Source organism: Sebastes umbrosus, chromosome 3, assembly GCF_015220745.1.
Source record: "Sebastes umbrosus isolate fSebUmb1 chromosome 3, fSebUmb1.pri, whole genome shotgun sequence".
In the NCBI taxonomy this organism is placed as follows: Eukaryota; Metazoa; Chordata; class Actinopteri; order Perciformes; family Sebastidae; genus Sebastes; species Sebastes umbrosus.
Genome location: NC_051271.1, coordinates 6180248 through 6203271, shown reverse-complemented (window position 1 = coordinate 6203271; position 23024 = coordinate 6180248). Strand labels below are relative to the sequence as shown.

Here is a 23024-nt window from a genome sequence, read left to right as displayed (position 1 = left end):
GTTTCTCCTGCCCCAATAACAGAATCCAATGCAAAGTTCTGAACATCCTATCAGATATAAACTGCACAAAGTTATGTTTTTTCTGATAAGAAATGTTGTTATTGTTGTTAGTCATATAATATATAATTTTAAAGCTCTTTTTGTGGTCTTTATGCTGGAACTATCCATGGGCAAATCAGATATATATACAAAGGTCAAATTCTCTTGACCTCAGTAACCCCAAATTATGTTATTAGGCTGTGCTTATCAAAGTGCTCGCCTTTTAGAAAAAATAATGTGTTTAACTTTCCTCTCCTCAGCTCCAGTGTCACATTATCCTCCTCCTACGAGACACATGTCCTCATGTCCTGGGCGCTGGATCTTGGCCACTGCTCTCTCAGATGATTACCAAGGCCATTGTTTTATTCCCACTTTCAGACTGGGGAGGACCGGCACTGGACCTGTTCCTTGCTCTGGTAAAATCATATTAAAACACTTTGTGACCATATAACAGATTATAAGAGCTATTGTGAAAATGTACTTGTAGTTAGATAATGTGGTCTTTGGAACTACTTAACCCATAAATGATAGATATGTTTGAATGGGGGAAAATACATATCCTTTATAACAGCTCAAAGTAGCTACACTTTCAATACAATTGTTTCTCAACTCTTTTTGTAACGGCTCAGCTGCACGTTCTTACTTTGTTGGAACATATCAAGAAGCAGCAAATGCAGCTTGCTGCTGCTGTTAATCATCTTGCTGCAAGAACGGGAACGGAAACTCCTGTGGCTGAGATGCCTCATAATTAGATTAGATTAGATTTCCTTTATTGTCATTGTACAGGTACAACGAAATTGAGTTTGCAACTCCCCATCACATACACGATGCATTAAAAGACAGTCTATAAATATAGGGTACTGTATGAAGACAGCTATGAGGTTAGTGACCAGTGTTGTATTTACAAACTGTCATGAAGGGCAGTAAAAGTAAATAGACAATCTGAAACAATATAAAAGTCATAAAACAAATGCAGTTCAAAGTGCAATTGCAGTCAAGGTTAAAGTGCATGATAAAATACAATTAAAATAAAGTGCATCTAGTCCATGTAGTTATGGAAGGGGGGCCTTCCATAACTGTCATAACTCTATAACAGTGCTTTCCTGTCGGCTGCTGTGCAGCTGATGTACCACACAGAGAAACAGTTTGTGAGGATGCTGTCCATGGTGCAACAATAGAAAGTCACTAGCAGTAGTTGGGACAGACCAGCTTTCCTCAGCGTCCTCAAGAAAAACAGCCTTTGTTGTGCTTTCTTAACAAGTGCAGTGGTGTTAGTGGACCATGTGAGGTCTTCTGAGATGTGAATACCGAGTAACCTGAAGCTCGACACTCTTTCCACTCTGTCTCCGTTGATGTAGATTAGAGCTATAATGAAAATGTACTTGTAGTTAGATTATGTGGTCTTTGGAACTACTTAACCCATAAATGATAGATATGTTTGAATAGGGGAAAATAGAACTTTCTGTTACTCAGCTCAACTCTGTCAAAGGTGCCTTCCAGCAGCTCAAAAGCTGCCACACCAACACATCGCAACCTATATATTTAACATTTAGAAATATAAAAATGATTGTCTTCTGTGATAACACAAGCTGTGAGATTTAGGTTTTGAACTTTAGTGTAAGCAGGTGAATAAAACATTACACAGGGAAATGAGAGCACACAAGAAACATTGTTGCATTTAGCAGTTTAATGGCAAGTATTCATTTAGCAAGAGCAGGAATTTGTGAATTTTTCTTCAATAAATTCCAACAACACAAGTCTCAAAAAATAATTGTACAAAGTAAATAATATGTTGCTGGAGAAATGTGTAAAACATAAGCCCACAGTGATCAAACAAACCCTAAGCATAAAGTTAAGGATCGTAGAGAATGTGTAGCTATATGTTGTATATTATCTAATTAATTCAGTTGTGCTAAGAGAGTTAGAAGGTTTAAAGATGGAAGAATGCTTTCTCCCAGTAGTTAGAGAAGAACCACTCGGCGCTCACCCATTATGCACAACTTTGCAGTTCAGTCTGCTCTCTACCCCGGCACTCTCCAAGACAAAGACCCTTTCACAATCTTTCAGATCTTGAAATTTACCCTGACCATTACTTATCTCAGTAATATTGAACATCTCGTAGGGAGGGATGAGCACCTCTGCCTCTCTGTCATCATAAGCTGAATAGTTTTTCAAAGAAGCACCTGAACAGGTCTTGATTTTAAAGCAGGTCTCATTACCAAACTCTGTCAAGTCTGTTTTGTAAGAGCTGGAGGCAAAGGAGCCAAACCGAATTATTTGGTGTTTTTCGCCAGTAAAACTAGCACGGACTCGTCTGTAAGTAGTGTGACAGTAATTGTTATTCAAGATCTTTATGGCAGATGTCAGCAGGTAATGTAAAGAGCGGAACTGGAATGAGGAACCATAGATGTTCCTTTTTGTTCGGACTGCAGTATTGAAGTCTGTGTACAAATGATCACCTGTATAAACACAGATTGCGTGCATGTGATCTTTGGTTAGAGCCTTATCCTTTCTCTGTTCAAATTTCTCGTCAACACAAACTTTTGCCTCCTTCCAGGCAACTAAAAATGGGCCCTTGTTCGTTTCTTCTTCAATGTATTTGTTCTTGACTGTTTCCATCATAGCGTCATCGCAGCCAAAATACATGTCATCAACCGAATCTTCAACCATGCTCAATGGGATGTCCTGGTTGGTATCTCGTAGAGTGAAGTCGAAGCGGATCTAAAAGGGAAACAAAGACAAACATAATTAAACAGACACTGTTAAAACCGTCCTTTATTACTATGAGTGTCTATATAGAAACCTTTTACCCCCACATTTTATAGAGGAGGCCTGAACCCTCAAAATTTGGTATCCAAGTAACTCTGCAACTAAAACAACTGCTAACACTTGCACAATGTCCCTCTTTGTGTCATAAGTACCAGGGCTGTCAAAGTGAATTTGATAATAACACGTTAACGCAAATTAATTTTAACCCCACTAATTTCTTTAACGCATTAACGCAACTTGTGATTTCTAGGTTGTAGCAGGATCAGTTTTAAAGCTAGGGTGAAGATACTGGTATCATATGAAACTAAAAACCTAAGGAATCCATTTGTAGTAACCATGTCATATTAACTTGTTGCGAAGGAGGCTAAAAAAACATTTCAAACTTGCGCTAAATTGTGTCTCGGAAAAACTGACTTGACCTCTGACCTGAAGGTATGTGAGTTAAAATGGGTTCTATGGGTACCCAAGAGCGTCCCCTTTACAGACATGCCCACTTTATGATAATCACAAGCAGTTTGGGGCAAGTTATAGTCAAGTCAGCACACTGACACACTGACAGCTGTTGTTGCTTGTTGGGCTGCAATTTGCCATGTTATGATTTGAGCATATTGTTTTATGCTAAATGCAGTACCTGTGAGGGTTTCTGGACAATATTTGTCTTTGTTTTATGTTGTTAATTGATTTCCAATAATAAATATATACATACATTTGCATAAAGCTGCATATTTACCCATGTTGATAAGAGTATTAAATACTTGACAAATCTCCCTTTTTGGTACATTTTGAACAGATAAAAGATGTGCAATTAATTTACGATTAATCCTGATTAACGATGGATAATCATACGCTTAATCGCGATTAAATATTTTAATCGATTGACAGCCCTAATAAGAATATATAATCAACAGGAGAACAATGGTTATACCCATGCAACAAATGCTATATGCAAAATGCAGGTTCTGTTTATGATAACTGGTCCTTCAATCTGTTTGAACGCATTTTATTTACACTCATGCACTTGATCTCTAAATTAAGAGCATTGATCGTTAAAGATTATATTGATAACATTTTAATGTAGACAAATAATTAAAAAAAATATTACATCCATAGAGCTTTTAGTAAAGTGCAGAAGAAAAGTATGACTTTTCCTCAAAAACATTATTATGACTATGAAATAATCATTTAAAAAATGTTTGTGGATCCAAAATGAATGTTTTATTTAACTCTGTGGAAGATGTTCGGTTCCCACTTCTAACTTCAAGGCTTGTGAGGCAGTAGTATAACGACTTCAGTATCTCTGTGTCGTCAGTGATCAAGTTGCCAGTTAATGTGGAAAAATCACCTGAGTTTGACACTGTTGTCTCCATCAGGCTGTCCAAAGTTATCAATTCTACCTTTAAACTTTTTCTGATGTGGTTCACTGTTAACATTTTATACATTTTTGAGAAACCGATTTCCACATGCTCCACTCACCGTCATGGCGTCTGCAGGCAGCATGCAGCAAAGGAGCAAACAGAATGGAGCAAAGATCAGCATGTTACCCTTCATCACTGCGGTCAGGAAAACTGTTGAATCTACGCACACACACATGAAACAAGTCAACAACAATGAACTGCACCACAAAAATGTACGAAAGCTGATTTGAAGGCTCAACTCACCAGCCTTCAGAATGAGAAGATGTTGCGCACTAAGTGAACCCCGAAGGTGGAAGGTCTTGATCAGAGCACCCGTCCTCAGCGTGTGTTCAGGACTCATGGTCAACTATATATATACCTTGCCTCTGTGGCCAGACAGGTCACAAGTCCTCACACATACATGGGCAGACTGTGTGGATGTTTTGAAACAAGAAATGAGTGTGTTTACCTGACTAGTCAAGGAACTGTTGAGTCAGAACTAAACGTACAAAACCAAGTAACAGAATCACAAATGCACAAGTAAGCCAAATTACATTAAATGCCACATAGCAGTGTCCGACAGTGTTAAATCAGACATACGCACTCTAATATATTTTAACAGAATAATAAAAGTAATTTCAGTATGTCATATAAATTCCAAATACTCAGAGGATGAATTACAGGTGCATGTGGCAAGAGGGAAGACTGTCAAATTTCATGACAACATACAAACTAGAGGCCAAAAGCGACAGAGGTAGTAAGTTAGTGAGAGAGATGTTATTTGGTGAGACGTGTTCAACCCTTTTTCAAATATTTGGATGTGAGTATGTATGGGACATGCCAATGGACGTCAAATCCTAATGTCTGAGATCTAAAAACTGCTCTATGGTCATAATACCGTACAGGAATAGGACAAAGTGACAATGTCTAATTTATTCACACAGCCCTGCAGCACATCTTACTTTAATGAGTCTTTACGTGTCAGTGTGCTTTAAGACTGCGTCAGAGTGGTATTGTCTTTAAGGTAATGGTGTTGTATTGGATTATGTCGATTCTGGACTCAAAGGTCCCACTCCCGCATTGAAACTCTGAATTTTACAATTCCATGATATTTATCTCAACAAACTGAGCCACAACAGGAAACTGAAAACTAAACACTGTCACTGGTCCTTCATTGGTATTTGAACATATTTATTAATCTCAATGCCACCTGCTATAATATAAGAAAGATAATATTGTTAGAGCAGCAGTATAGCTTTGATGCTTTAGAAACCTTTAAATGCTGTTATAGTCCCAACATTTACTGTGGTGCTGCAGGACGACATCTAGCAAGTGACCCGGACCTCTGTGGTGTATGAATAAAGGCTTCTAACTTCCTCTGATTTATAAAAAGATTATTTATTTTTTTGTAAATGTTTTATTTTTTTTATCTTATCAAAGAGAAGAAACTCCAGACTATATATATATCATTCATTCATTCAATTTGTTATATTAGCAAGTGTAGGATTAAAAGCGTAGGACTCATCTAGGGTGTGAAAGGATAGCAAAGGAAAGCATCTTACCCACACACTGCTTCACACCTTCATTGTCTCTCTCTGTCTTTCACACTCTAACCACAGTGACGATGTTAATCTGTCTGCATCGTCTGAAGTCACCAAAGATGGTCTGGAACATGTCTGTATTCTTTTCTTGTGTCTCCGACACGAGAACTTCTTTTTCTTTAAGGTCAAACTTTGACGCCATGCTGAAGTTTCAAGTCTGATGTTATAATTGCACTGCTTAAGAAAAAAAGTAACAAAGTACTTTTACTTAGCCACTGCGCTTAACTTTGTTTTAGTCAGACATTGTACCCCACTGGACTGAACTGGATTGAACTTGGACTGTTTTATGGTGTTTTAACCTTGCTGCTAAGCAGTGTTTTTATTATTTTTTAGTGATAATTAGTAATTATTCAGTCGTTTAGCACTGTTCTATCTTGTACGGGACCATCCTTTGTTATTTAAATTGTAATAAATCTCATTCTAATTTGAGTTTTAGATTTCGGTCTAGTTTTTAACTCTGCTCCACTCACTTTAGAGAACCTGTGAGCCTTACAGAGTCCTACAGGCTCTGAGTTAACCCCTAGGTGGCTGGTGTTTTGAGGCTGCATTCACACCAGATCAGGCGTTGTGGCGATGCGCTGCAGGGTTGTGTGGAGGTCTGGGCGAGTCATTTTAATGGCTCATTAACTGCAACGATTAACATCTTTTGTTCCCTCATAGCTGGGTTGTAGAGCTCTGGATCGCTGGTTATGTGATTGGCCACTGCAGTGTAACGTCGGGTTGGGTTTCTCCAGAAGTTGGCACCCCCTGCGGCCGTCCCAGCTGCAGCCCAAACGCACTACCCCCATTCAAAATGAATGGGAAAACTTGCGTTTTTACCACACAGCCTGATCTGGTGTGAATGCAGCCTAAGTGCTGCCCTGCTATGGGCTGTTGGGCCTGGCCACACATACATGGCTGTAGATAATATGTAGAAAGTGTAATCATAAAATATTTTGCACTACTAAGACACAACATTTCTTTATTTTTTAAACAAGTAACAGCTGTGATCATGTACAATCTTCTCCTCAGCCACAAGTTGCAGCAGGCATAAGCATTTCCTGTAAGAGTGACAGTTTATGCAGAAAAATAATTAACTAAAATGAAATAAACTGTGAACTATTCCTCACAATGAGTTTAGTGGTTGGTCAATCATTTTATGTGTGGGAATGTGTCATTTCTCTGAAGCTGCCGCAGAGGTGTCTTTTATGGTAAATGGTAAATGGACTTGCAGAGGTGTTTTTTATCTGCTAGAAACAACCTAATTTCCTGTGTGAAGCCACCATTTAACAAAACCATGTGTCTGAACTGCATGGGGGAAAAACACACACACACACATTGTTGTTTGTGTGTGTCCAGCTATTCTGTAAATTGAGCTTTTAGCATCAAACTAACTGTAAAGCGTCCTTGGGTTTCTGAAAGGTGCTATATAAGTCCAATTTATTATTATTATTATTATTATTATTATTATTATTATTATTAATAATAATAATAATAAGCAGCAGTTATTAATAATAATAATAATAATAATAATGTTTATTGACATTATAACAAATACATAGCATGTATTTGTTATAATGTTATAATGTCCGATGGACATGTCGTCACTTCCTTTCTGCGTCCTCATTGGTTCCCGTAGCTGACCCCGCCTCTCACCGGAAGCGCGGGAAAGTGTGTTTGTTTGGTGGAGGGCAGAAGGAGAAGGAGAAGTTACGGTGAGTTAAATCAACTTTTACCGGCTTTAAAATAAACAACCGGAGACTCAAACCTGCCGGTTACCGGACAGAAGACGGTGAATCATCCGTAACTTTAATTTAAACCGACGACAACCTTCAGAACCTGAAGCTGCTCTCTGAAGCCCGAAGAGAGCCGGAGACACTCGAACACAACCGAAGAGACCCGAAGAGACCCGAAGAGAGCCGGAGACACTCGAACACAACCGAAGAGACCCGAAGAGACCCGAAGAGAGCCGGAGACACTCGAACACAACCGAAGAGACCCGAAGAGACCCGACCGCCCCGCCAGACTCCATTCACTCTACAGTAATTTAACATTAACTAGTTTAGTTTAACATTTGCTAGTTTATTTTAATATTAACTAGTTTATTTCAACATTAACTAGTTTAGTTTAATATTAACTAGTTTATTTCAACATTAACTAGTTTAGTTTAACATTAACTAGTTTATTTTAACATTAACTAGTTTAGTTTAACATTAACTAGTTGTTCCACCGATTCTTTACAGAAAATAACATCAAACTCGAGCAGATTAAATGACATTTTGTCGTGTGTAACATGACCTGTTAATCTCTTTAGGTCAGATATACTGCTGGTGAACCTCATTCTAACATTAACAGGTCTCTGCTCTCTGTGTTTCCTCTTAAAGGACCACATGTTGCAGCATTAGGGCCACATTTATGAGAATAAAGTCATAATATTATAAAGTAGTAATTGTACGTGTTATTTTAGAGGGAAAGGTGGAGCATCTTGTGAAGTTCTACTTTAGTTTAGGTTTCACAAATAACAAAAAACCTTCATCTTCTGGCTCATCATCATCATCATCATCATCATCAGGACCTGGAAGAGATTATTATTATTATTATTATTAAAGAAACTGAGTTTATTCTGAAGAAAGAACCACACGGACCTGCTGGAGGAAACTGACTTTTTAGAGGAGGAGATGACTTTATATCTCTTAAAGTTATGACTTTATTTTCGTAATATTACGACTTCTTTCTCGTTATATTACAACTTTTTTTTTCTTGAAATAGTATGACTTTATTCTCATTAAATCTTTGTCTTCACCTGTCTTCACCTGTCCTCTGTCTTCACCTGTCCTCTGTCTTCACCTGTCTTCCCCTGTCTTCCCCCGTCTTCCTCTGTCTTCACCTGTCCACACCTGTCCTCTGTCTTCCTCTGTCTTCCTCTGTCTTCCTCTGTCTTCCTCTGTCTTCACCTGTCTTCACCTGTCTTCACCTGTCCACACCTGTCCTCTGTCTTCCTCTGTCTTCCTCTGTCTTCCTCTGTCTTCACCTGTCTTCACCTGTCTTCACCTGTCTTCACCTGTCCTCTGTCTTCCTCTGTCTTCACCTGTCTTCCTCTGTCTTCACCTGTCCACACCTGTCTTCACCTGTCTTCACCTGTCTTCACCTGTCTTCACCTGTCTTCACCTGTCCTCTGTCTTCCTCTGTCTTCCTCTGTCTTCCTCTGTCTTCCTCTGTCTTCACCTGTCTTCACCTGTCCACACCTGTCCTCTGTCTTCACCTGTCTTCACCTGTCTTCACCTGTCCACACCTGTCCTCTGTCTTCCTCTGTCTTCCTCTGTCTTCCTCTGTCTTCCTCTGTCTTCACCTGTCTTCACCTGTCTTCCTCTGTCTTCACCTCTCTTCACCTGTCCTCTGTCTTCCTCTGTCTTCCTCTGTCTTCCTCTGTCTTCACCTCTCTTCACCTGTCCTCTGTCTTCACCTGTCCTCTGTCTTCACCTGTCCTCTGTCTTCCTCTGTCTTCACCTCTCTTCACCTGTCCTCTGTAGGTGTGATGGAGGTGGACATCCTGGAGTTCAAGGTTCCTGTGGAGAACAACAAGACTCTGTTTGTATGGGACATCCAGCCGTCTCACACAGAGACCCAAATCTACGTGAGTCCACCTGGGGATCAGGTCTATGTGGGTCCACCTGGGGGTCAGGTCTATGTGAGTCCACCTGGGGATCAGGTCTATGTGGGTCCACCTGGGGGTCAGGTCTATGTGAGTCCACCTGGGGGTCTCAGGTCTATGTGAGTCCACCTGGGGATCAGGTCTGTGTTAGTCCACCTGGGGATCAGGTCTATGTGAGTCCACCTGGGGATCAGGTCTATGTGGGTCCACCTGGGGATCAGGTCTATGTGTGAGTCCACCTGGGGGTATCAGGTCTATGTGGGTCCACCTGGGGATCAGGTCTATGTGGGTCCACCTGAGGATCAGGTCTATGTGGGTCCACCTGGGGATCAGGTCTATTTGGGTCCACCTGGGGATCAGGTCTATGTGGGTCCACCTGGGGGGGTCAGGTCTATGTGGGTCCACCTGGGTATCAGGTCTATGTGAGTCCACCTGGTTCAGCACGTTTAAGAGTCTCTTCCTGTGAGACGGTAACAGCTGTGTGTCGTCCTTCAGGACGGGTTGTCCCGCGTCTTCTCGTCCTTCGGTCCTCTCTACCTGCTGAAGGTGTGTCCCAACGCTCCGCTCAACCCGCCCGGGTTCTACGCCCTCATCAAGTTCTACTCTGCTGCTCAGGCCTCAAAGGCCCAACGGCAGACTGACGGCCGGCCGCTGCTCCAGAGCTCTCCACTCAAGGTTCCTTCTTCTTCTACTGTAGTTTATCAGGAGCTTTCAACACATGTTCTTCTTCTACTGTAGTTTGTTTGTTTTTGAGGTAGAAGAGCAACATTTCCTTTTATCTTTGTAAAAGAAACCTTTCGTATTACTTCATAAAAAACTGATGTCAGGACATGCTGTTGCTATGGTTACAGGTGAGGCTGAGCTCCAAACAGACTCCTCACTTCCTGTCTGACAACAGCAGACCTCTGAGCCACGCCCGCTGCCTGGAACTGGCCAATCACTGCCTGGGATTCAACGGCTGGACCTCTGACATCATCACAGTGAGTAAAACACACACACACACACACACACCTTTACATACAGGTGAGCTCGTGTTAGAGCAGCAGGTGACTTCCTCTCTGTGTCTGTCGTCCTTAGCTGAAGGAGCTCACCAACGAAGAAGAAGATGAGGAAGGTGAGGAGGAGGAAGGTGGAGGCAGACGGAGGAGGCTGAGGTTCGGCTGTCTGCTGCAGCTCTCCTTCCCTCATCACGGACAGACGACCAGAGCAGCAGCAGTGGTGGAGGACAGCTTCACCTGCACAGGTGAGGACCGCTTCACCGGGCTTCACCTGCGCTTGTGAGGGCGGCTTCACCTGCCAAATGCGGGTAAATTGTTGGCAGTGGCGGGTGAAATCATCAGGGCATCTAGAAAACGCTGGTGATGGGAACAGAGAACCGGTTCCTAGTTGTCCGATTCTTTGGTATCTCGTGCCTCCGTGACTATCGATTCCTCTGTATTGATGCTTTCCGACAGTTACGCTGCACAATGACGCGTACGCACGCTGGATCATGTTTCAGTTTCTTTGACCAGAGTCACGGCGGAGAGAAAAAAAACGCTCAACAGCATGACGCTACTAAACCTGAGGGGACGTACACTATTTCTTACCTGATAATGAGACACCGAGAACAACTAACCTGTGTTGAAATCATCAGGAAGAGAATTAGTAACGTTAGCTGTTAGCAGCCGTTAGCAGCTCAGTCCTGACTGGTTAAATAACGGAGATACGAACGTTAACGGAGGTCCCATTGAGTTATTATTATGAGACGTTCAAGCTCTGCTCAGTAAAAAAGACTATTCAGGGCTCTAGACTAACTTTTCCACTGGTAGCACTGGTGCTACCAACTTTCTCAGTTGGTCGCACAAGCACATGATTTGGTCGCACCCTTTTTTTTGGGTTACAGCATGGTATTAATCAATGACCTTGCATGCTAATAAATAGTGGTCTTAATTTACATACCCCAGTGAAACATTGACAATGCCTCGAAACTTGATATTTGCAAAATATTTTAACTAACAAGTTTTAGAGTTGCCTGCAACGGACGGACCACATTGCCTACAATAAGAACACAGCGCAGCCCCTCATACCGTAACCACGGGTACTGTGTAAGCTATTGTAGCTGAAAGTGATACTTCTTTTTCTTCACCTGTCTGTCAACCAGTCTCTCCGTGCCTGTTGCAGATTCATCATCGGTGGTGTCTGAGTCTGTTAGACTCTCCCTCACCACCAGCTTCCTCCTCTCTCTCCTCATTTGTTTTTTTAAAATAATCAGCGATAGGCCGCTTCATTTTGGTGAACAGCGAAACTTTGGCGCCCTGCAGTGTGTGATGCGCGTGAGCAGGGTCTGAAATTAACTTTTTTCACTGCCTGCCACTGTGGTAGGTACATTTTTTTTTGTCTGCCACTCAGAAATTTTATCTGTCACTTTTTAAATCTATGCGATAAAATGAAGGAATAACATTTTAGATCTGATGTAATTCAATGTTTGATATAATTTACATGAAAAACATTCTATACATGGTAAATTACAGTGTTCAAATGACACCGTAGCTTCCGTGGGAGCCCTGTTTTTGGGGGGTGGGGGGGTACTGTAGCCTACACAGTACTGTACTGTACTCTGTTATTGCCATCTGTAGTGGTTATTTGCATAAAAACATAATTATTAATTGTGATTATTTAAATATAATATTTATAATCAGGTCATAATTCCCTTTCTATTATCTATTTTATATTGCTGTGAAAAAAATAGCATTTGGTCGAAAAACAAGATTTTGCGTAGGGCCCCCAAAAAGTTAGGACCGGCCCTGCTAGCTGCTAGGTAGCTCGGCCGGTAGCTCGGCCGGTAGCTCATCAGGTAGCTCGGCCGGTAGCTCGGCTGGTAACTCAGCTGGTAGAGTCGGCGTCCGGAAGCTGAGTCCTGACCACAGCGGCCCTCTCTCTCCCCCTTACACAACTATCACTGTCTTTAAAAAGTAATCAGATTACAAAAGTAATTAAAATGATGAAGTAAAAGAATGACATTAACTGACATTGAATTAAATAAAAACCATAAAATGAAGACAGATGTTTGTTGTCTCTGCAGGTCCAGATGTTCTGCTACAGAAACGCTGTAAACTACAGAAGATGGTCAGAGAGAAAGCTCTGGTCCAGGCCTTCACTGCAGTACTACTCATACTACTAGGTAGGAGTGCGACTCATACTACTAGGTAGTAGTACTACTACTACTGGTGTAGCTGTGAACTGATGTCAGACCTGTTGAACTGTTTTATAACGATCACTGATGGTGGCCCGGCTCTGTGTCTCTGTAGGTGACGGTAAAGTGATGGTGGAGGTGAAACAGACCTCAGACCAGCTCCTACCTGAGCAGACTGAAGGACTCCTCTAGGTAAGCTCACCTGTTCTCAGCCACCTGCTCATCCGTCATGTACCGACTGAGGTTTACTTATCAATTAGTGCTGTCAAATATATTTACATCTGTATTAGGGCTGGAACGGTTCACAAAATTCACGGTTGGGTTCATATCACAGTTTTGGGTTCGGTACATTTCTGTTCCAGTGAGGAGGTCTTGTTCTGATTTCAACATGCTTTTCATTTATTTGGCAAAAATAAGTAAACAAATGTTTGCCTTAACAAAAGTATGTCTTCCATAAGGAACATAAACTCTTCTTCGTGGACAAATCTTAACTCGCTACAACTGCTTCCAACTGCTTCCATTCAGAAGATTGATGCCTTTTGACTGTAACAGAAGCCTTTGAAAACCAGCAACAGTTCACACTTTTCACTTTTTTGTTGTTGTTTATTCACTAACAAAAGCAGAATTCCCACATTGTTTTTCCAATTACAAATATATTTACAAAAATATTTCTTCAATGCAATATATTTTTAGAGCAAAGCTGGGATTGCTATGATTACTGTACTTGATATGCACCCTAATGAAACTCAACCATCCATGTTTTCCTTGATGAATGATGGTTATATGAATCCCAATTGCTTACAGTGAAGTCCCTCAGTGTAGGATTTGAAATGTCTTTCTTTTGGCACCATCTGATGGTCATATCAAGAATTACACTATGGTAGACAGCAGCTGTCTGGTCATGGGTTTCCCTTTATAATATCTTATCTACCTTATATGGGAAAAATGTGAGAATATTTTGAGAAGTGTAGGACTGTAAAAGAGTAATAAAGGATATATCTGAAAGCATTTTTGATACTGATCTTAACACATTCTCCAACCAAACCAATAGTGTTCTTCCTCTCTTGTCCTGCTTGTGGTTAACACAAAACTGCATAGGGTTAAAAAGTTGTGTTATTGTCCAGTGGTAAGGCTGTTTCAAGCATGGACTATAGTTTATAAAGTGACTGGCGAATCAATTTGAATGTGTGAGAGTGAAACACAGGTGACTCGTATTATACTTCTCTTTGTCTAGAAACATAAAACCACATTTCCTGTGAGAAGCCACACGGGGCGATACTCATCTGCATCTGAAACCCGTGGACAACACAATGAAAAAGCAATTGTGAAAACACATACTCATGTGAATATAGAAATAAAGTTTCATACTGATGACCAATGGTAACGGAATAAAAGTGTGCTCCCAGATGTTCTGGGCACTTGACTGCAAGTAAAGGCTAATTCCTTACTCATTCCTTGGTAATGGAGACCAATAGTAGAACATGTTACTCACAATTCTGAATAAATCCTTAAATCCACTCACTTACTTACCATTATTAATATTTTGTTTGTATTTTGTTAGCTTTATTTTATTTTATTTTATTTTATTAATTTTCAATTCTTTCTTTTTTCCCTTCATTTATTCTTCTCATTTTTTTCTATCTTTTCTTTCCCTTCACATAAATATATAACTTTTTGATCTATGACTATGTTATGGCATGTTCTCTGGCTTACTCACTGATATTACATGATGAAACGATAATGTATGTTAGAGAACAGAGTACATGTTTGGCCTGAGTGAGTTAATAAATAAAAAGTCAATTCTGATTAAATCCTGAATTGTGCAGAAAAGGCCTATTAAACAGTAAATGATATTCACCTCTATCAGCTTGTTGCTAGATTATCTACAACTATTCACCAAGGAAAGCAAAACAATGTTGTTGTTTAAAAGATGATTGATTTTATTCAGAAAAACAAAATATTTGATGCAGAAAGAAATGCTGATATATGCAAAAGCACATCACAAATGCCTGTTTGAAATCGTAAAACAAAAAGTTGTTGCTCATGTTGTTGTACAATATGTCTGGGAAGCATGAAAACTTAAAGCTGCAGTAGGCAGAATATTTTTGGTATAATTGGGCAAAAAAATCATAACTTCTCAGTATATTGTAATTCAAGTGTTCTGAGAGAAAACTAGACGTCTGCACCTCCTCAGTGAGTGATCAGTAAGACTCGGAGTTGTCAGAATGTCAGTCAGTGAAGGACAGAAACGCCAGCTTTACCCTCGACATCAGATTCTGTTGCAAAGTCTGCGTCCTCATAGCCAGCTCGGGTGAAACTGAAGCCTTATTGACTCTGGAGTGAGTCTGTGTCAGGAGGAGGAATAATCCGATGTCTTTGTATTTTGCCATGAGGTGCCGGTGTCTTGGAGGAGTCGAGGCCGACGCTGCAAACCTGACCTACTGTTAACTGACGGATCGACGGTACCGTGAGTAGCCTATTGTAAATAATCACTTTTTCTGAACTGCGAATACAGACGCTGTTATTTGTATTTTTTTGTAATGAGCTTGGATTTTAGAAGGATCATATGGACACAGTTAGCTATTTATGCAGCACGGCAGTCTACATTGCTTTGAACTCCTGCACTTTTCAGGATATACACAACCTCACAGTCCTCAAGACCTTCTACAGATTTATCCTTTATTTTCTCAGTTATCTTGAACTTCTCATAGGGAGGGATGAGCACCTCTTGCTCTACCTTTCCAAGATGTGGATAATGTTTGAGGTAAGCACCAAAACAGGTTTTAATTTTAAAGCAGGTCTTCTTACCAAACATGGTCAGTGTTGTTTTGTAAGAGCTGGAGGCAAAGATACCAAACCGAATTATTTGTTTGACATCGCCAGTAAACTCAGCTTTGGATCTGCGGTAAGTAGTGTGACATTTTTTATTATTATTGAGAATCTGCAAAGCAAATGTCAGCCAGAAATGTAAGGAGTGAAATGGGAAGGAGGTGTTGTAGACGGTTCTGTTGGTCCGGACTGCAGCATTGAACGTCTCATAAAAGCTTTCATAATCAGATGTATAAACACAGATTGCTCGCATGTGATCCTTAGTTAGAGCCTTATCCTCTTTGTCTTTACGTTTTAGTCTGTCTTTGGAACAATTTTCTTCTATCTTCCAGACTTTCGCAAATGTTCCAGTGTTCTCTTTTTTAAAGTATTCGTTCTTGACCCTTTTCATCATTTTGTCTTTGCAATCACAGTACATGTCATCAACAGCATCTTCAACCATGCTCATTTGGATGCTCGGGTTTGCCTTTGGTAGATTGATGATAAAACTGATCTAGAGGGGAGGGAAGAAAAAGATGAGGAAATGTCATGAATTAGATACAGTTCTTATCACTGTGCATGAGTGTCTGTAGAGACATTTATTGTCCCCTAAGGGCAAATTTGTTTCCACAAGTGCATTTTGTGTACCTCCAGAAGACATGTACATACAACAACGTAAATAACATGCATAATAACAAACTCACTTGAGAAACGTAGCTTATTGTTTGATGACTGATTCGTTTGCTGCTGAGACATTCGGTACTACTTTCCTCGACACTATACCCTACTGCTACTCATGCATATACTGTTTGGGGGGCCTCGGGGCTCGCCAGATTAATGTCTGTATTCTTTATGTGCTTGATCGCTAACTTAAGAACATTTAGCGTTGAACCTTTTTCTGATTTGAAGTTTTCGACCCAGCGATCAACACATATATATGTGTGTACACACTGTGTTAACATTTTGCAAAGTTTTCAGAGATTTTCACATAAATTAGTTCAGATGAGTGATTCCCAAAGACTGGGTTGGGGCCAGGACAGCTGGGTCACAAGAGATTTTAGAAGGTCTAGGATTGCCCCTTTTACTCGATTAGACGATTAATTGGTAATTTTGGTCTCAGTTGACTAAGATTTCGTTTATGCTTTTTTCATGCTAAATGACTTATTTCCAAGAAACTTATGAGCACATCTCTGAAAAACACAAGATTTAAAATGCTGCTTTTGAGTGATTCTTTGTGGAGAAACTCAGTTTTACAGATCTGTCGATTAAATCAACTAATCGAATAGTCGACTAAACTGTATGAATGTTAGTGTTAGTTATTTATCAAACATATATCTCTTCAAAAGGTCTGGTTCAAGATAATATAAGGTGATGAGGGAAATGGCAGTAAAAATGGTCAGAAATGTTAAAGGGACTGTTTTTAAGAATCAAAAATTGATTGTAACAGCGACACCTGTGGCCGTTAAGTCAACGAAAGTCAGTGTCCTGTTGCTCGCACTCGCCCGTGTGCCCGCGCTGCCTGAATGTGAGCGAGCATCCGTCAAAACAGTGAGGCGACACACGTCAGCTAAAACCACAATATCACTCTATATTTCACCTGCTTGGCAGTAATGTTAGCTGACCAGACGAAGGTCTCTCCATGAATCACTGCTGATCCTAGTGTTGCATTTTCTTGCTTCAGCATCCCGACCGCGGCCGGAGGAAACGGGAGACACCGGCACCCGGTCGGAGACGATAACGTTACTCGCTGCGGAGCCCCGTCACTTCACAAGACACGGAAAACCTCTGTTGGTCTGGAGGAGCTGCAGCATTTATTTCTGCACAAATGTCCACTGTACATTCACTAGATATTCTCAGAGCTAAACTAACTCTTATGCCGCGTGTAGTGTGCGCGCATGCACGTGAGGTGGAGCGAGCTGTGAGTGAAGGCAAGCAGGCAGAGGAGCAGAGTACAGCAGAGACTCCGGCCCTGGAGACTAAAGTTACGGTCTCCCCCGTGTCCTCCGACCACGGCCAACACTGTTTTGCAAGACGGGCTTCACTAGATATAACTTTGCGGTTTTGGTGCTTCCGTGTAGTTTGTGTTGGAGTCTGAGTCTGAACAGCGTAGCGAAACGTGAGCGCGCATGGGACACCGACCCGGATAGATTTATACCTGTAAGAAGTTACAAACAGTCCTTCTAATTTACGCACAAAAATTCACTCTTCTCGCGATCTATAGATATAAGGCATATTTTGAATTGGGTCGCAATGGTTTGTCATTTTTAAAAAGTGTGTCCACGAAAAAAAGTTTGGGAAACACTAGTTTAGATTTAAGTGGGTTGAAACACTCACCTTCCTGGAGCCTACAGGCAGCGTCCAGCAGAGGATCAAACACAGTGCAGCAAAAACCAGCATGGTACCCTTCATCACTGCAGTTAGGCAAACAGCTTCTGAATGCACACACACATAAAACATACACAAAAGACGTCAGCAATGATGATGAAACAATAAACAATATATTCTACATCACATCTCATAATTTGTTGTAGTATTAACTCACCAGTCTTTCAGAGAAGAAAGTGTTGAGCACCCCTCAGATCAAACGTTTTGACCAGACAATGAGTTGTCAGTGAATTTTCAAGACTTATATATGGCCTGCCTGGTACCAGGTCACATAATGCCAAATCTGCACAGACACACAAACACGTACACACTTACTAAGTGGAAATGGAAATGTGGTTTACTCTTACCAGACAAATGACACGTTCATTGTCGACTCAAATGGACTCACTAACCGATGTGTCAAAACCAGAAGCTCTCTATATGATATCTGAACCATCTGTGGTTAAATGGTGTTGTTCACACAAGAGATCAGTCAAGCCAACTTTTATATTTTCAAAGCAAGCAGTAGTCTGAGTTCGAAATAGAGGTGAAAAAGGGAACAATCTTAAAAATCATCACAACCTAGACAAACTAGTTTTTACTAATATATGAAAGTACTTAACCCTTGTGTTGTCTTAGGGGTCAAGAATGACCCACCACTATGTTTAACAGCATAGGAAACCTCCTTAATGATCTTTTTTCAACTTGAAATTCAATGACTTTTCCTGGAATGACCCCAACATGAGAAAAAGTTAAACATTGCCTTTGTTCATATTTCCATAAAAGCTGTACACCAACAGGGTACAAATCTTGTCTTAGGGGTCATTTTTGACCCGGCAGTTATAAAATCATTTTCATACTACAGAAACCATAAAAAACACACCACCCACACACACACACACACACACACACACACACACACAAACACACACAAGAAATTGAACTCGGGGAAAACAAAAACTTTCTCACGAATGTGCAGCATCTCCCCTCCACGACCCCACACCTGACTGAAGTTCACAGACAAAATCGAAAACAACATCAGAGAGAATAAACATTTCTTGAAAGCATTGTTTACTAATGGGGAATGCAGTCAGAGGCTATAAAGGTGCTGCAGATGACAGTACCCCCAGTACTCTCTTTACTGTAGCCATGAGTGCACGTTTCACTTCCCAGCAGGTTGGGGTTGGGTTTCGAGTGGATTCCACTGATTAAACAGTCTTTCTGCACTGTGAAGAGGAAAAACCTAGATATTCACAAAGTTTGTGAGGAATGACAGGTTGTTTCTTCATGCAAAATAGATTTGGGGTTTAAAATGCAATCAAGCTGCTTTATTTTAGGGGTTTAGTGAAGGCGGGTCATTTTTGACCCTTAGGACAAGTGGTGTATACAGAAAGTTAAGACAACACAAGGGTCCCACATTCACGTATGAGAGATGCAACCTCTCATACGTGAAAGGTTCTGAGCCGACTTGTAAACAAATCTCTTGATTGACTTAAAGAACCACTCTGGTAGTTCAGACAGCCAACTCAATAAAGGACTGAACAATAAAAGTTAATACGACAGCAACTGCTGCACCGGAGTGTGAGAATCAAACTCTGTAGCCACCACCTTGTATGTGTTATTTGTCTCATTAACCATACTTTCCTGTGAGAAACCACAAGCAGCAAAATCTACGTGTGAAATGTGTGGACTCAAACATTATTGCAAATGTGCTTGTGCAAGGAAGTATGTATGCAAGGAAATATGTGAAGACCCTGCCTTTTAAAAAAGAAATCTATTTAACAAGGAAACATTCATATTGGTTGTATATATTCTGTATCGTGTTTTCCCTACAATATCTTTGTCTTGAAATTAAAGTATGATTACAGAAACGATCTCATGGCACAACAGAGGAGAAAAATACGTGGTAATATTATGGGATAAAGTCATAACTTCACGAGAAATAAAGTTGTAATAATACGAGAATGAAGTCATAGTTTGACGAGGAAAAAAAGTTGTAATATTACGAGAATAAAGTCATAACTTTAGGAGAAAAAAAAAAACAACACGTAAAATTACTACTTTATAATATTATGACTATATTCTCATAATATTACGGCTTTTTTTCTTGTAAACCTATGACTTTATTCACGTAATATGACTTTATTCTCGAAATCTCAGATTTTTTTTTTTCCTCAATGTGGCCTTAATACTCCGTCGTACCGTTGTACCATAGACCTACCACAATGATAAATAAAAATGAAAATGTAAACAGAAAAACAGTTATTCATCCAAAACAACTACTCTACCTCTGAGAAATATTTGTTAAACCAATGCCAAAATAAATTATCTTTAGCATTGCAAGTGCTGTGAAACTAAAACTGGCACAAATGCCAGCACATTTGCTCGTCACGTCTGCTCATTTAGTGATAACCAGCTTGTGAGTTGTGGTGCGTTGTGGGAGGAAAAGATGTAACTGGTGATAAATCTAAATTTTCCGAAATTTCGGATAGCCGGCCTGCACATTGCGGCGATCAAAGGCAATGTATTGATTTGTTTGCCAAGTCACTATTCTGTCTGTGCAAGCATGTTAAATATTTTGTCATTTTGAGATTGTTGTTCTTAAACCCTCATTCAACTGGAAGACTTCATAATGTCAAAGCAGTTGAGAGAGACAACAGGAGAAGAAATGTATAAATTAATTTATTTTCAAGTTTCGGATGGATCATTAAAGGCAGGGCGAATCAAAAATCCTCTGACAAAGAAAGAAAAAAATATGGTATCTGTGGCCGGATGTGATGATTGGACGGCCTTCCAGCCTGCCTGCCTGCCTGCCTGCCTGCGTGCACTCTGCCCGTGCACTCATTGCACGTCACCTGAGTCTTTCACAAGCTGCTAGCCGACAGCTGTGAGTGCTAACAATAGCTGTGTTCGCTGACCAAGTTCATTTTGATATGTTTATGTTCATAATGATAATTGTGGGGGAGTGGCTTTGGAGGGGGACCAGAGGTGACGGAGTGACAGTGTTGATGACTTTCTTGCCAGGTTTAGGGACTTTTGGAGTAGTCGTACTGGTGTACTCATGCTAGTTTCTCAAGATCGCCCACCCTGCCTTTAACAGTCATAGTGCTTATAGGTGTACACACACAGTATTGGTCAGGGGTCCTGCCAAGAGCACGGAGTATGAATATTGTAGTAGAACTGTGTGGAAAAGGAGGGTATGTGTGTGTGAGATGACTAAGATTTCTTTCGTCGATTAGTAATTTTTTTATGCTTTTTCATGCTGAATGACTTACTGAAGGAATTTATGAGCACATCTCTGGTAAACACAAGATTCAAAGTGGTGCTTTTGTGTAATTCTTTGTAGAGAAACTCTTCAAAATCGTATCGGTGTTAGTCAACTAAGAATTGTTAATGTCATCAATTTCATCTGTGCTTGCTTTTCCTGCTGTGACCTGTCAAAATGACTTGAAATGAAAAAGGCAGATTAACAGGTATGATGTTGCAATAAATATCCAGCAGATGGCAGCATTGTCCAACTATTCAGGAAGAGAGGATACAAAAAAATAAACAGAGAAAGGTTGGCATCAGTCTCCTGTTACACTGCAGGCCCAGCAGAGATATGAGAGAAAGACAGGCAGAGAGAAGGCAGGAGCAAAGAGTGAAGTAAGAGTTCAGGCAAACGGGGAACGTGAAGCTAATAAGGGGATGGGAGGGATTGGTGGAGAGTTTGGAGAGCAGGAGGGTGATTAATCCTTCCTTTGGGAGATTAATATTCAGACTGTGTGAGACAGATGTTTCTAATCATTTTGTCCAGTGCAGTTTGACAAAATGTTAGAAACACCTTTCAAGAATTCCCTTTCGTACATTTCCTAATATAACTGCAGTTTCTAATTGTGCAAAAAAACAAAACAATATGTTCAACTTGATGTTAGGTCAAATAGTTTTGTTTAATGACTTTCATGCACAGGTGGGTAGTTCCTGTAAGCCTCTATTCAACTGGGTTAGGCAGTAATGGAGCACTGATTGAATTTATACTTATTTAAAAACTCAAAAACTGACACAGAGAAGTAATAAAAGAGGATAAATATAATAAAAGAAAAAAAGCTGTAGATGACCGGATGACAGACAACGTAGTGTAACTTTATACAGACATAACAAGGAAACACACCGTGTTAATAATAAGCCAACCACCTCACGGTACCGAGTGAAATTCTAGTTTATTTATTTATTAATGCACGATCTTCCCTTTGCATTTCACCCCTTATTTATTTCCCAAAACGTATTTATTTCTGTATTCTTTTCTTCATACATTTCTTTATGCATTTCTGCCTTATTGTGCAAATGAGGGGGCTTAATTAATTATTAACTATTTTATAAAAATTGATCTAAAATGACTTTATTATAAACAGTATTTAATAATTATACATTAAAATAGCATATAATGGGCAAAATAGGGCCCTTAGGCTTGAGAAGCTGCTGCTCTTCATCGGAGGTGGAAAACTAATTGAAGACACTTCTGATCAGACACAAATCTCACCATTGTGTGACTTATTGTCGACACAAATGTAACCTGGTAGCTAATGTCATGATTCAAGGAGTTTTTTAAAGAAATTTCAAAGAAGTTATTTGCTAATTATTATATATTTACCAGGAGACATTGTAATAGCCTAACTTTGTATTCTTTTCCTGGAAATGTTTCAAATATCAGCTATTGGGAAATAGCAGAAAATAATTATTAAATATAATAAAGTAATTTTTGATCAATTTCTTCTTCAATTTGCATCGAAAGGAGCCAGTTGAGGTGGTTCGGGCATCTAGCACGGATGCCTCCTGGGCGCCTCCCTTGGGAGGTGTTCCAGGCACGACCAGCTGGGAGGAGACCACGGGGAAGACCCAGGACTAGGTGGAGAGATTATATCTCTACTCTGGCCTGGGAACGCCTCGGGATCCCCCAGTCAGAGCTGGTTAATGTGGCCCGGGAAAGGGAAGTTTGGGGTCCCCTGCTGGAGCTGTTGCCCCCGCGACCCGATCCCGGATAAGCGGTTGAAGATGGATGGATGGATGGATGGATGGATTGATCAATTTCTGAGGTAAATATTAGGGTAATTTTGGCAGAAATCCCAAAGAAATTTACTTGCTAATTATCACCTAATTACCATGAAATTTGCGGACCTGTAAAATTAAGTGTTGCCACTTTTGTTGTTGTTTTTTTGTCCGTTTTATCCCTTCATCATAGTGTTATTGTTATTATTATTATTATTATT

General features: G+C 40.3%; 3 protein-coding genes across 7 annotated transcripts; 1 reads left to right on the top strand and 2 right to left on the bottom strand.

The window, feature by feature from the left end:
• Positions 1-2011: 2011 nt before the first annotated feature.
• On the bottom strand, positions 2012-4601 carry LOC119485088 (T-cell ecto-ADP-ribosyltransferase 1-like). Its single transcript, XM_037764369.1, has 3 exons — positions 4467-4601; positions 4282-4382; positions 2012-2760 (listed from the first exon to the last, which is right to left on the bottom strand). The coding sequence occupies exons 1-3, from the start codon at positions 4561-4563 to the stop codon at positions 2023-2025; spliced, it is 936 nt and encodes a 311-aa protein (XP_037620297.1). The 5' UTR covers positions 4564-4601; the 3' UTR covers positions 2012-2022.
• Positions 4602-7369: 2768 nt separating this feature from the next.
• On the top strand, positions 7370-14123 carry LOC119485090 (RAD52 motif-containing protein 1-like). 4 transcript variants are annotated; one of them, XM_037764377.1, is made up of 8 exons: positions 7370-7497; positions 9313-9416; positions 9930-10109; positions 10286-10414; positions 10512-10677; positions 12496-12594; positions 12722-12798; positions 13065-13828. In XM_037764377.1, exons 2-7 carry the CDS (start codon positions 9318-9320, stop codon positions 12796-12798), a joined length of 750 nt encoding a protein of 249 aa, XP_037620305.1. In that variant the 5' UTR covers positions 7370-7497; positions 9313-9317; the 3' UTR covers positions 13065-13828. The 4 variants fall into 4 exon arrangements, 3 of the variants coding, with proteins under 3 accessions (XP_037620305.1, XP_037620303.1, XP_037620304.1); XR_005206185.1 differs by lacking the exon at positions 13065-13828 and adding an exon at positions 13841-14123 and having other exon boundaries at positions 7443-7497; positions 12496-12619; XM_037764375.1 differs by lacking the exon at positions 13065-13828 and adding an exon at positions 13841-14123 and having other exon boundaries at positions 7445-7497.
• A 399-nt stretch (positions 14124-14522) lies between these two features.
• On the bottom strand, positions 14523-22960 carry LOC119485089 (erythroblast NAD(P)(+)--arginine ADP-ribosyltransferase-like). Of its 2 annotated transcripts, none has more exons than XM_037764371.1 (4): positions 22933-22960; positions 17957-18082; positions 17749-17843; positions 14523-15928 (listed from the first exon to the last, which is right to left on the bottom strand). In XM_037764371.1, exons 3-4 carry the CDS (start codon positions 17821-17823, stop codon positions 15191-15193), a joined length of 813 nt encoding a protein of 270 aa, XP_037620299.1. In that variant the 5' UTR covers positions 17824-17843; positions 17957-18082; positions 22933-22960; the 3' UTR covers positions 14523-15190. The 2 variants fall into 2 exon arrangements, with proteins under 2 accessions (XP_037620299.1, XP_037620298.1); XM_037764370.1 differs by having other exon boundaries at positions 17749-17846; positions 22933-22959.
• Positions 22961-23024: the final 64 nt, after the last annotated feature.